At 37.9% G+C, this 14151-nt stretch overlaps 1 protein-coding gene across 4 annotated transcripts in view; it reads right to left on the reverse strand.

Annotated features, from left to right (window-relative positions):
- Nucleotides 1-14151, reverse strand: part of LOC309856438 (P2R1A-PPP2R2A-interacting phosphatase regulator 1-like) — a 66735-nt gene that overhangs the window by 23296 nt on the left and 29288 nt on the right. For 2 of the 4 annotated variants that reach the window (XM_082717657.1, XM_082717658.1), the window contains exons 6-11: nucleotides 11167-11210; nucleotides 11009-11063; nucleotides 9466-9555; nucleotides 8985-9073; nucleotides 8326-8387; nucleotides 4102-4198 (exon numbers count right to left, since the gene is read on the reverse strand). In XM_082717657.1, the coding sequence (XP_082573783.1) occupies nucleotides 4102-4198; nucleotides 8326-8387; nucleotides 8985-9073; nucleotides 9466-9555; nucleotides 11009-11063; nucleotides 11167-11210 (437 nt within the window). The remainder of the gene's footprint in view (nucleotides 1-4101; nucleotides 4199-8325; nucleotides 8388-8984; nucleotides 9074-9465; nucleotides 9556-11008; nucleotides 11064-11166; nucleotides 11211-14151) is intronic. The other 2 variants (XR_014307206.1, XM_082717659.1) reach the window with 2 other exon arrangements.

Here is a 14151-nt window from a genome sequence, read left to right on the forward strand (position 1 = left end):
AGTTGTGGCATCCTGGAATACAACTAAAACAACAAAAATTAATCAAATAGGGTGAAAGGAATTGTCTGAGTTGAAAGAGATGCATTCAGATTGTCAAGATTACCAAGATTTATTGATTAAAACTCTTTATGGGATGCCTGGCTGGCTCAGTTGGTTAAGCGTCTGCCTTCAGCTCAGGTCATGATCCCAGGGTCCTGGGATCGACTCCCACATCAGGCTCCTTGCTCAGCAGGGAGTCTGCTTCTCCCTCTGCCTGCTGCTCCCCCACTTGTGCATGCACTCTCTCTTTCTGACAAATGAATAAAATCTTTAAAAAATAAAAAAAAAAGCTCTTTGTACAACTGATGAGTAGTCCCACTCATGCTGTTCACTTTCTCCACCCTTGGTCTTTGTTACCTGAATATTTTGCAAATCTTTTTTTTCCATTTTGCCCAAGTATCAATGATACAGGAGGACACTGGCTGCCACTGATCTACAGTCCCAGCAAGGAACATCGCTGCAGTCCCACCTCATCCCATGAGGGCCCCCGGAGATGTTCATAGCTGGTCCAGTAAGGGTCTGGCCAGTATAGAAGCCGAGTTACAAAGGCAATACTGATAGTTCTCTTGTCCTTGGCCAAGTTGTAGAATCCTGTCCGACTTTCAGAGACTATCATGGTCCCGGTCATCTCATAAATATTCATTTATTCGTAGGTGAACAAAATCTCCCCTCACATATCTAGTTATGCTAATCAATTCCACTGGGGTCATTGTCAAACAATTCTCTCTCTCTTTTTTAAGATTTTATTTATTTATTTATTTATTTGAGAGAGAGGGAGCATGAGTGAGCAAGAGAGACTGCTGGAGCACCAGCAGAGGGAGAGGGAAAAGCAGGCTCCCTGCTTGGGCTCCATCCCAGGACCCTGGGATCATGACCTGAGCTGAAGGCAGAGGCTTAACCCACTGAGCCACCCAGGCACCCATGTCAAACAATTCTCGACACAACGGTCTTTTCTCATGTGGGGTATACTTACATCCAATTTTCCTCATTCTGATTATTTCTAATGACAAGGAAAAACTTTTTATAAATATTTAGATAACAATTCCTATTTCATTAGCTAAGGAAATTTAAACTAATTCTGAACTTAATGAGGAAGCATTTCTATTTTTCAAAATGCTAATGCTATCCTCAATTACTTAAAGCACTGACTTTAGATTTTAAATTTTTAATTTTTCTTATTCAGAAAGCCTTTAAGACTTTTGAATAGAAAATTGAGGTTTAAACAAACATTTGTAGTCCTTAGGGGACAACTGGAAGTATATGATTCCTGCAGAAAAACTCTAACATATTAAGCCTTATTTAATCCAATCAGTAGTCATGATGATGAATAAAAAGTAATTCATAGAAATGTAAAAGACCACAATTTATCAACATTGTCTTTTTTCCACACTTAATTAGAATACAAAATTGATCAGGGATAATCAGGTTAAGTACAAATTGAGTAAAGCCCAATTACATATTATTTTCCTGCTATTCAATTACCTTTTATCATCTTGTTTCCCCTACCTATTTCTTCCCAGCCAATTAAATATCCAAGGATTCAGGTGCAAAATAGGCAATCCTTGTATCAGCATAGTATGACTGGCTTATTTTTATTTTTTTTTTATTTTTTAAAGATTCTATTTATTTATTTGACAGAGAGAGACACAGTGAGAGAGGGAACACAAGTAAGTAAGGGGATTGGGGGAGGGAGAAGCAGGCTTCCTGCTGAGTGGGGAGTCCCATGTGGGCTTTGATCCCAGGACTCTGGGATCATGACCTGAGTGGAAGGTGGAGGCTTAATGACTGAGCCACCCAGGCGCCCACTAGCTTAGTTTTAAAAACTGTTAAGATAGGTGATTTTTCCTTACCAAGAGGAACTAGCAATTATTGAAAATATTAAGAACTAGCATGGGCTGGAGCACCTGGGTGGCTCAGTCATTGGGTGTCTGCTTTCGGCTCAGGCCATGATCCCAGGACCCTGGGATCCAGCCTGCATCAGGCTCCCTGCTCAGTGGGAAGCTTGCCTCTCCCTGTCCCACTCTCCCTGCTTGTGTTCCCTCTCTCGCTTTGCTGCTCTCTGTCAAGAAAGAAAGAAAAAGAAAGAACAAATGAACGAACTAGCATGGGCATTCAGGACCTAACCTAAAAAATTATTTTACTTGTTGATTAATGGAACAATAATATTTCATCAGGACTTACAGCTGTATCTACTTATTCATATAAACAAATAGTGCTCTCAATTTTGTTTTTAAGAAAATCGAAGTGCAGAGATGCCTGGGTGGCTCAGTCAGTTAAGCCGCTGCCTTCAACTAAGGTCATGATCCCAGTGTCCTGGGATTGAGTCCCACATCAGGCTCCTTTCTCAGCGGGGAGCCTGCTTCTCGCTCTGCCTCTGCCTGCCACTCTGTCTGCCTGTGTTCGCTCTCTGTCTGTGACAAATAAATAAATTTAAAAAAAAATCAAAGTGTAGCATGATTACACATTAGCAGCTTGAAGACATGATTGTATCTTTGATATGGTTCTTATTTGGAAAACATCTTTTTTTAAAAAAGAGTTTATTTATTTATTAGACACAGTGAGAGAGGAACACAGGCAGGGGGAGGGGGAGAGGGAGAAGCAGGTCCCCCAGCCCCGCCAAGCAGGGCTCGATCCCAGGACCCTGCGACCATGAACCTAGCCAAAGGCAGACACTTAATGACTGAGCCGCTGCTGGAAAACATCTTTGAAAGTATCACTACATTGGTTTTAAGGGCATATACAGCAATTAGATATGCAAATTCTGTACATAAACAGAATTTTAGGACATTGAGAAAATAAGGTAATAAGAAATAGTTACTCTAACTTGTGTATGTGTGTGTGAGAGAGAGAACAGAGAAGCAAACATTTTTCTCCACTGGTGAGAAAATCCTGGGATGGGGGAATCATTTAGTTGAAAGTTCATCCACTACAATACATGAAGAACGAGAATCAAAAGTTGATATGGGAGAATGTGACAGCGCTGATTCTTTTTTCTAAAAAAGATTTTATTTATTTATTTGACAGAGAGTGGGAGATCACAAGTAGGCAGAGAGGCAGGCAGAGAGAGAGAGGGAACCAGGCTCCCTGCTGAGCAGAGAGCCCCATGTGGGCCTTGATCCCACTACATAGAGATCAAGACCTAAGCCAAAGGCAGAGGCTTATCCCACTGAGCCACCCAGGCACCCAGCAGTGCTGATTCTAACTGGTCAGTTACAAGAAGAGCCTGCACCACTACTGTTTACATCAAGAATATCTAGAGATAGACTAGGACAAGAAAATGCTATTCATCAATAACAGAATTCAAAAGATCTCTGTGCATTCTGCTTTGTCTACAAATGAACACAAAATATGTGAAGCCAAGAACTGGCACTAGTTACAAGAGCAATTTTACAAGAGCAGTAAAACAAAGCCAACGGTAACATTAAATAAAAATCCATTCACTGTATTTCCCATCTTGATTACTAAAACATGCTTTCTTGGCACGCTTTCCGATAATATGCTCAGCCTAACAAAGCACACAAAAATCCAAGGAAGAAAAGATGGGCCTAAGATGCTCTTCTCCAAGCTTGGATTTTTATATATTTCTCTAACACCTCTTTTTTTTTTTTAAAGATTTTATTTATTTGATGGGGGAGATGAGGAGCAAAAGGGGAGCGGGGAAATCTCAAGCAGACTCTGTGCTGAGCTCAGAGCAACCCCCTCCTCCACTGCAACAAGGGGCTTGCCTTCACAACCCTGAGATCATGACCCTGAGAGCATGTCCTGAGCTGAAACCAAGAGTCAGATGCCTAACTGACTGAGCCTTCCAGGCGCCCCTTCTCTAATACCTCTTAATCAAATGCCAAAACTCCACTTCTAAAAACGTATCCAGCATATATTAATGTCACACATAAATAAATGTGAGGGAGAAGAACTAAAGTTAATAGCATTCATTTGGGATATCAGTTTTATAACTTCTAAAAATATTTAATAATACTTCTGAATTTATACTACTGTAAGAATAGGTTTAAAAGGCAAGTGAAAAACACCAATGAATGTTTAAAACCTCATGTTAATACTCACTACTCATTCATATCAGACTGTTGAGTAGTATCGGAAGAAATCATGCTGGTAGTGCCTTGGAAAAGTTTCTTTGGCTGATCTTCAAATAGCATTTCACCTATAACAAAAAAGCAGATCAAAGGAGATATGTTTTATCTAACATGCTTTTGCTTTTAAATGCAAAGTAAAACTTGTTTATTGGAAATAATTTATAAGATACATAAAAACAAAGCAAAAAGTTTTATATCCCCATTACCCAGAGATAACCACTTTCTGGTAATTCCTAAAATGTATGTGTACACGTGACTGTTTTTAAACAAAATTTCATTTGTATCATATACAATACCAATATGGAACCTAGTTTTTGTTTTTAATGATTACAATTTTCTGTATTGTATTAACTAAATTCTACAATGTGATTATATAGAGCTATGTGGTATGGTCATACCATAATTTAATCTCATTCCTTATTTTAAATGTTTAGTTTGTTGTTATCTTTATTTTGCCAAATATATACAATGAAATAAATAGACTAATTCTTTTACAGCATTACAATAAACAAAATACATATATTTTTAAAGATTAAGGAGACACATCTAATCTCAAAAAATTGCATTGCTGTAATCTTTACCTCAAAGTAAATGCTAAAATCTACACATTATTTGCCATCATGCAGTAACCATGTCTGGATGAGAGAAAACTGATGTTCAAGTCCATAACTCATAGGGTGAAATTTGAATGATAAAACACTAAGGCCACTTACTCATTAAAAAATATATCCCTAGATATAGGGGCACCTGGCTAGCTCACTTGGTAGAGCATGTGACTCTTGGTCGTGAGTTCAAGTCTACTGTTAGGTGTAGAGTTTACTTAAAAATAAAGTAAAATAGGGGCGCCTGAGCAGCTTAGTCAATTAAGCGTCTGCCTTCAGCTCAGGTCATGATCTCAGGGTTCCTGGGATTGAGCCCCACGTCGGGCTCCCTACTTAGCGGGGAGCCTTCTCCCTCTGCCCCTCCTCCTGCTTGAGCTTGCTCTCTCTCTCTCTTTCCCTCTCTCAAACAAAATCTTTAAAACAATAAATAAAATAAAATAGGGGGACCTGGGTAGGTCAGTTGGTCAAGCATCTGCCTTCAGCTCAGGTCATGATCCCAGGGTCCTGAGATAAGGCCCCAAGTCTGGCTCCATGACTGCTTTTCCCTCTGTCTCTGATGCTCTCTATCTCTCTCAAATAAATAAATTTTTTTTAAAGATTAAAAAAATACATACATCCTGGGGCACCGGGGCGGCTCAGTCAGTTAGGCATTGGACTTTTGGTTTTGGCTCAGGTTGTGACTTTGGGATCCTGGGATTAAGCCCTTCGAGGGGCTCTGCGCTCAGCACAGAGTCTGCTGGAGATTGTCTCCCCTCTCCCTTTGCTCTTTCCCTGCTCACAAACTCTCTGTCTCAAATAAATTTAAATAAATTTTAAATATATATATATATAATCCCTATTTCTAGCGATATATATATATATATTTAAAATATATATATAAATATAGTGTTGTATATATATTGCTATGTATATATCGTTATGTATATCACTACATATATATCTATATCTATATATATCTTGCTAGAAATAGAGATCCCACAGACCTTCTCAGGAGTATAATTGTGGCTCATAAAGCTCCAAAGAGCATATCCTGGGTATCCTATCCCCTGCCAGATTATAATCACATCATTATAGAAAAACTACTCACCTTTCCTTTTGGGTTTAAAAGCCAGACATATCAAGACAAATTCATCATATAAAAAAATTGAAATTTTCTTTGCTGAAATCATTATTACTTATAAAACACTTTTTATAGCTGTGTGATTTCTACAGATTTCTCAGAATTCCCCCCTGAAGCCTCATTTGCTCTTACTTATTCTAGTGGAAGTGTACCTTATCACCATACAATCTGCTTTCATATGCTTGCAGATTCTAACTGCTATCTCATACCTCTCTCCCATTTTATAGAGTCCTCATTGTTTTTTCTCCCCCACCCAAGACCTCTTTGGATTTTTTTATATCTTCTTTCCCCACATTTCCTTTGTATTAATACGCTCCAAATAAGACGTCATTTGTTGTTCCCCAAATGGATTCATATTACTAAATAAATAAAATTAAATTTCTGTTTAATCTGTTACTGTATCTAAAATTCCACATGAATTTTGACCAAACTTATACAGGCTGTGTTTGGAAAGGTCTGACTTAAAATACAAACCATGTAGTACATATAATTCTTAGGGATATCTCAAAGAAAGGAGGCAGTCATCCTCCAGAGCAACTGAAAACCGGGTATAAGAGGCTTGTGTGAGACATGCCACATCCACCAAGATACTGCACAGAAACCAAGTGTATTGTGTAAAAATTATAATATAAAACAATTTTTAAAATCATAAATTCTAAGAAAATCCCAGGAATTTTCAATGGCATAGGACATTTTATGTGTAAATGTCTTAGAAGAACAATTATTTTTATTTATTTTTTAAAATATTTATTTATTTATTTTAAAGATATTATCTATTTATTTGTCAGAGAGAGCACAAGCAGGGGGAGTGGTAGGCAAAGGGAAAGGGAGAAACAGGCTCCCCGCCAGGCAAGGAGCTGGATGTGGGACTTGATCGCAAGACCTGGGGATCACGACCTGAGCCGAAGGCAGACACCTAACTGAGTGAGCCACCCGGGTGTCCAAGATTTATTTATTTTAGAGAGAGAAATTATGCAAATGGGGGGAGGGGCAAATAGAGAGGGAAAGAGAGAGAGAAGCAGACTCTGTGCTGAGTGTGGAGTCCAATGAGGTGTTTGATCTCATGAACCTGAGATCATGACCTGAGCCAAAATCAAGAGTCAGATGCTCAACTGACTGAGTCACCCAGGCTTCCTAAAAGGAGAATTATTTTAATTTATTAAAATACTGTCTTTCATTTACACAAATTTTATTTTATTGTTTTATTTTTTAAAGATTTTATTTTTAAGTAATCTGCACACCCAACATGGGGCTTGAATTCACAACCCTGAGATCAACAGTCAGTCACACGCTCCACCAACTGAGCCAGCCAGGTGCCCTTATGCATATTTTATTTTAAATACTCAAATGACCCCCAACATTGTAACAGCTCTTAAACTTAATATATTTAAATGTTTTGTCAACACTAGCCCCTAACTTCACAGCACACGCAGAAGATCCCTAAGCTAGGTCATTGGTCCATCATCATAAAACAAAGTGCTTAGTCTGAAAGTGTTTTCCAGAATTGATCTAGTCTTAGTCTTAGAATATAATAAGTACATGCTGAGTTAGATGTGTTGTTAGGACAACTGCCATTAATTAATCCAGAATACATGCAACACTGAAGTACATTTAAATTTCAATTTCTTTCCCTATAGTTTTGCTCTCCTTCCCTTTTTCCTTTCCTCTGCTTTTTTCTTCTTCTTCTTTCCTATCTTAATGGATTTTTCACAAATACACATTTTAAAAGTTTAACCTCCTTTCCTATTTATCCATTTCCCCTCCCTACTACAGTTAAAGTCAGTAGTGGTATTAACAAGAAAGGAAGAACAAACCTAGTGAGGCAGGGTTGGGATCCGGCTGTGGGAGTTAAAAACAAAAACAAAAACAAAAACAAAAAGGAAAAACCAAAAAAAAAAAAAAAACCAAAAAAACAAGCTGTTTTTTTTTTTCCCACTGTCCTTTTATTACTGGGAAGATGGGTCACTTTCCATATATTTAACCAAAATTAACCCCCATTAAGAAGTGAAACATCAGAGAACATACACCTCAGAATATAGTTTTAGTGTAGTAAGTGAATCTGATTTGTGTCAACTTATTCACATGATGTCAACAAGTAGATGTGGCAGCAAGCAGCGCAGGGTCAAGATTCAGTGGACTACTAGGACTGATCCATTGTTTGTTCATTCATTCATTCCCCACCTTGTTTCAGAAAGTATTTAAGGCAGCTAGCTTGGCAAATTATATAATAAAAATCATAATAGTTGACTAAACTGGAATTAAACTTCTCAATTCACATTAATATGGCATTTTACAGCTTTTAATATTGTCTCTACATAGTTTTTGTTTGAGTAAAACAAAAGGCCTCTTGTAACTTATCAAATATATTTAAAATAAATCCTTTAAAATTAATTTCACATAACACTTGATTTTATATGCTATTTTATAAAAATAATTCAAAGTTATATTTATTTTTGCTGGTAGATAAAAGTACCTTTTCTTTTTAATGATCCACAGATACTTGGTCTAATAATGTTGGTGGGGTTCTGACTTCCTCTAAAATAAAATTATATAATCATTACAAGAAAAATTTGAACAAAATCAGCTATGTCTATTTCATTATAATAGAAGGGTATACACTAAAAAAGGACTGTTGTAGTATCACATCATTTTATTGCTCTTCTGTAAATCTGGGTTAAAAACAGGAATGCCTCAGGATAGCAAACTATCTCGTAATTTTTAAGGATTCAGTCTTCTTTGAAGTTGTGGTTGGGGGGAGGCTAGAAAGACCTACAGTTCTGGTTGTGACTTGCCTTGAATCAAGGTGAAAATCATGGGTAAATGAGCAGGTACAGATGTTTACAATTTAAGAATTAGCTCTGATCCTTATCATCAAGCTTGGAGAGGAAGACTATGTTCGAACAGGGCTAATGAATTACTGATCCTTCATGGGTTCGCATGTTTTCACATGTTCTTATTCACTTGATTCTTTTCAACCCACAAAATAATAAATCAAAACAATGGCATTTTAATTTAGCTAAAAACACACAGCTTCCTTGGTTGTCACAGAACCTGGAGCTATCAGTTCTTGTACATTTCTTAAATTCTTATTTTATAAGCAATTTGGTATATTTTCATACAACAAAAACTTACATTGGAAATCGTGGCGTGGGACTAGGAACGGGACTTGAAGGCAAAGTGGTGTAATTCACACAAGTTTGTAACGATGGAGGAAAACATTGCTAAAATCAAATTAGAACAGAGGTTTTAAAACCACCACTCTTCTCAGAAAGCAGATCAGTGGTTTCCTGGGGTGGGTGGGGGGTGAGGAGAGGATATCAAGGGCAAAAGATCACGGGGCCATTGTTAGGAGTGGGGACCTGCTCTATATCTTGACTGTGGTTATGGTTACAGGATGGTGCACAGTTACAAAAGTTAATCAAATCATATACTTAAAAGTCGGTGACTTTTGTTATATGTTAATAATAGTTCAATAGATGAAAAGGGAGGGGAAAATATCATTTAGAATCAGATGTCCTATGGTAAAATATATCCCCCCAAAATGTAGGTGGTGAAACATTCACATTTTATAAAAGTTTCAAGGGACACAGATTCTTAGGTTCTCCTTTCTTACCTTCCCAATCTCCTGGGTGGGAGGAGCTGCTGGGGATACTGGAGTTAAATCGATGCTCTCTGAAGATGGTTTCTCTAAATTACTGTCACTCTGTATAAGCAGAAAGCAGTGTACCATTGTAGCACCAATTGCTTCCCTACCACGTACTCAGGGAGATAGCTGCTGCCTGGGGAAGGGAATCCCTACTGAGTCAGTGTGTACTATGGCGAGGGGCTCCTATCATCCTAAAGCAAGAAGGGAACCCAAGATTCACTTCACTTTCTCCTTTTGGGAAAGAATGCTCATGGCAAGTTGAGGGGCTTCCCTAGTGTCCCCGAAAGGCCTAGAATGTGAGCACTTGGTAACGAGTAATACTTACCAGTATATACACAAATCCTCAATTAAAATTTTTCTCTTGGTGTCTGACCTGTGCTTTGTTGTTGAAAATTGCAATATTATGCTCAGGGAACAGTCAAAAAGGATTTGGTTAGAACTAAGATACAAATGGGACCGCAAACGTAACTACAGCTATAAAAGATGTTTATAGGTTTTATGTGGACAAAAGCAGTACTGCATAATTCAGGCCTTTATAATGTGCTCTTTTCTTTTCTAAGACACAGTACGTTATGTTATGTATTCCCTTCCTCTTCCTAACATATTCACAGATTCACTCACTCGTGCCAACATGTAAAGCAATTATAATTGGGTTAATGGAGTCCAACAGTGTCTATACATTGTATTAGCACTAACATGAAAAGGGGCAGGCTTCAGAGGCTATCTACTCAATCTTTAGTACCTACTCCTAAATCAGGGATAGATGTCCATCTAAGGCACTCAGGACTCAAAGGAAAATAAGATGTTACTGTTTCTGTTGATGACCCATTTCCAAATCTAGTGACTCCCAAATCTGGACACTAACATCTAGCCAGAATCTGTTCTACCCAAATTTCAGCTCAATTCTCTGTCATTATCTGAAACGTCCATGGAAAAGAACCCTAAACATTGCTCAACTTCTACAACTAAGTAATCATAATGTGTAAAGAAACATTAAAAAATGTTAGCAGGGGATGTAACTCAATTCCAAATATATTCAAATTAAAGGCTGCATGTTAAAAATGTTAGTGGGAATATATGTGCTACAGGCACAGAAATGTAGTATTTATGCAGAAACTCACTGTCTGTGGTTTGAAACTCTAATACCTAGTTAATAAATTACATAGGAAGGAGTGAAATCATTCATTGTTTTGTCAACTAAGCAATTTGACCAGCGGAACTGAACTTTTCTTAGACTCAGTAGGACAGAGAGGAGGCTGGTCCACAACATTGGTTTTGTATCAGATAACTATTTACTATGAACCCCACTTTCAAATGATGTCAGTTATTTTTATGAGTAAGTCATCAACTATTTCTCAGGAGCAATAAAAAATTATTTATGCAGCATATAGATTTCAGTTTCAAATGAGAGCTTGAATTTCTAGAAATTATAGCAAAACTAAGTAGTGCCAATACTGAAAAGCAGCAAAAATTTCAAACTGTCTATAAAATTGAAGTGTTAATACCATACCAGGTTCAAACTCTCTTCCCAAGACCGACTTATCCGTAGTGCGGTTTGTACCTCCCTGCAAAAGAAGAGGTATCAGTACTGGCATTTGCCTAACAAAAAGAAAAGAAGTGACTGAACACAGAGATGATCAGAATAGTAATTCAAAGTACACTACTCACCATTCATGCATTGCTTCTCTAGTCATTAAGTTCATGCCTTCCTCCTGAAAGGCAGAACATGAGACTAAATGAATACCAGATCCTATGGTTTTACAAAATTATTTGATTTGGTTGTACCTTTATTATTATTCACTGGGACATACAAGAGCTAAAGGATAAACAAATCTCTAAACAAGTGTCTAGTTCTCTACTTTTAATCGTCGCACCTACTACACCAAAGATCTATTAGTAATGCATTACAGTACATCAAATATGGAGAAACTTTCTAAATGAATAACTCTGTAGCATTCTTCATTCAAAAAAGCAAACATCAAACATTCATTATTATACTATTTTCCCTACCATTAATACTATGATATTAATAAATATTACTCACAGTCCAAAGCAAACTAAATGTCTATCAACATTGGTTTGTTTAACTAAATGATGGTAAAACACGATTTATTTATTTTTTTTGAAAAGATTTCATTTATTTATTTGTGTGTGAGAGAGCATGCATGAGAAGGGGATGGGGCAGAGGGAGAGGGAGAAGCAGACTCTCCGCAGAGCAAGAAGCCCAATGCAGGGCTCGATCCCAGGACCCTGGGATCATGACCTGAGCTAAAGGCAGACACTTAACCAAATGAGCTGCCCAGGCTCCCCTATGTGCAAACATGATTTAAATCTAGTCATTCACATTGAAGAACACGTATTACATAGCAAGTAGGAAAAAACCTCAGATGCTATTTATGTAAAATTATAAACAAGAGATGTTCAGAAGGATGGTCACCAAAAAGTTCACAGTACTTATCAGAGTAGTGAGATTTAGAGCAATTTGTTCTTTCTTTGTACTTTACCATATTGTTGACCTTCTTTTTAAAAAATAAACACAAGTACCATTTCTCACATAAATTGTTATTTTAAAAATAACCTACATATAGAAAGATATCCTGTGTTGGTGAATTGGAAAAAGTAATTTTTAAGACAGCAATGCTACCCAACATGATTAACAGATGCAATGCAATGCTTATCAAAATCCAAGTGGCATTTTTTGTAGAAATAGAAAAACCCATACTGAAATTCACATAGAAGAAAAAATAAAATTCACACGGAATCTCAAGGAGCCCTGAATAACCAAAACAATCTTGAAAAAGAAAAGGCCTATATTTGGAGGACTCATACTTTCTGATTTCAAAACTTACTATAGAGCTTCAGTAATCAAAATTGTGTGGTACTGGCATAAGGACAGACATATAGATCAATGGAATAGAACAGAGAGCCCAGAAATGAACACCTACGTACACTGTCAATTGATTTTCCATAAGGGTGCCAAACCATTCAATGGGGGAAAGGATGATCTTTCCAACAAATGGGGCTGGGAAAACAACATCAACCTGCAAAAGAATGAAGTTGCATCCTTTCCTTACACCATGTATAAAAATTAAGTTGAGATGGATGAAAGACCCAAACATAAGACCTAAAATTATAAGACTCTTCTAAGGAAACATAGGGCAAAGGCCTCGTGAATTGGATTTGGTAATGATTTCTCAGATACAATAAAAAAGCACAGGTAACATGAGAAAAAATAGATAAATTGGACTTCATAAAATTTAAAATTTTCATGCATCAAAAGATACTATATCAAGAGAGGGAAAGACAATTACAAAATTGGAGAAGATAGGGTGCCTGGTGGGGGGGGGGCTCCGTCAGTTAAAAGCATCTGACTCTTGATCTTGGCTCACATCACAATCTTAGGGATGTGGGATCAATCCCCACGTCTGGCTCTGCACTCAGTGTAGAGTCACTTGAACATTCTCTCCCTCTCCCTCGGCTCCTCCCCACCATGCTGATGCTCTCTCTTTATACATAGATAAATTAACTGGGTGCCTGGGTGGCTCAGTTGGTTGAGCGTCAGCCTTTGGCTCAGGTCATGATCCTGGGGTCCGGAGATAAACCCCTGTATTGGGCTCGCTACTAAGCAGGGAGCCCGCTTGGCCCTCTCACTCTGCCAGTCTCCCTGCTTGTGCTCTCTAGAGCACTTTCTCTCTCTCTCTCTCTATCTCTCTCTCTCAAATAAATAAATAAATAAAGACTCTTTTAAAATATAATTAATTTTTAAAATCTTTTGAAAAAAGAATTGGAGAAGTTATTTGCAAATCTTATATTTTATATATCCAGAATATATAAAGAACTCTTATAATTCAAAACAAAAACAAGATTAACAACCTAATTACAATAGGGGCAAAGGACTTGAATGGACATTTTTCTGAAGAAGATATACAAATGGTTAATAAGCCCGTGAAAAGATGGTCAACATTCGTCATTAAGGAAATGCAATTCAAAACTGCAATGAGCTAACACTTCACACTTACTAGGATAGATATTATTCTTTTAAAGATTTTATTTATTTGACAGAGAGAGATCACAAGTAGGCAGAGAAGCAAGCAGAGAGAGAGAGAGAGAGGGAGGAGGAAGCAGGCTCCCTGCCTAGCAGAGAGCCTGATGCAGGACTTGATCCCAGGACCCTGAAATCATGACCTGAGCCGAAGGCAGAGGCTTAACCCACTGAGCCACCCAGGCAGCCCCGGATAGATATTATTTTTTATTTTATTTTAAAGATTTTATTTGGGGCACCTGCGTGGCTCAGTCATTAAGTGTCTGCCTTTGGCTCAGGTCATGATCCCAGGGTCCTGGGATCAAGCCCCGTGTCAGGCTCCTTGCTCAGGAGGAAGCCTGCTTTTCCCTCTCCCAATCCCCCTGGTTGTGTTTCCTCTCTCACTGTGTCTCTGTTAGATAAATAAATAAAATATTTTTAAAAAATAAAGATTTTATTTATTTATTTGGGTGAGAGAGAGAGCACAAACATGGTCAAGGGCAGAGGGAGAGGGAGAAGAAGACTCCCTGCTGAGCAGGGAGCCCGATGTGGGACTTGATCCTGGGACTCCAGGATCATGACCTGAGTGAATGCAGACGCTTAACCAACTGAGCCACCCAGGTCCCCCTAAG

The sequence above is a fragment of the Mustela nivalis genome, assembly GCF_964662115.1.
Source record: "Mustela nivalis genome assembly, chromosome: X".
Classification (NCBI taxonomy): Eukaryota; Metazoa; Chordata; class Mammalia; order Carnivora; family Mustelidae; genus Mustela; species Mustela nivalis.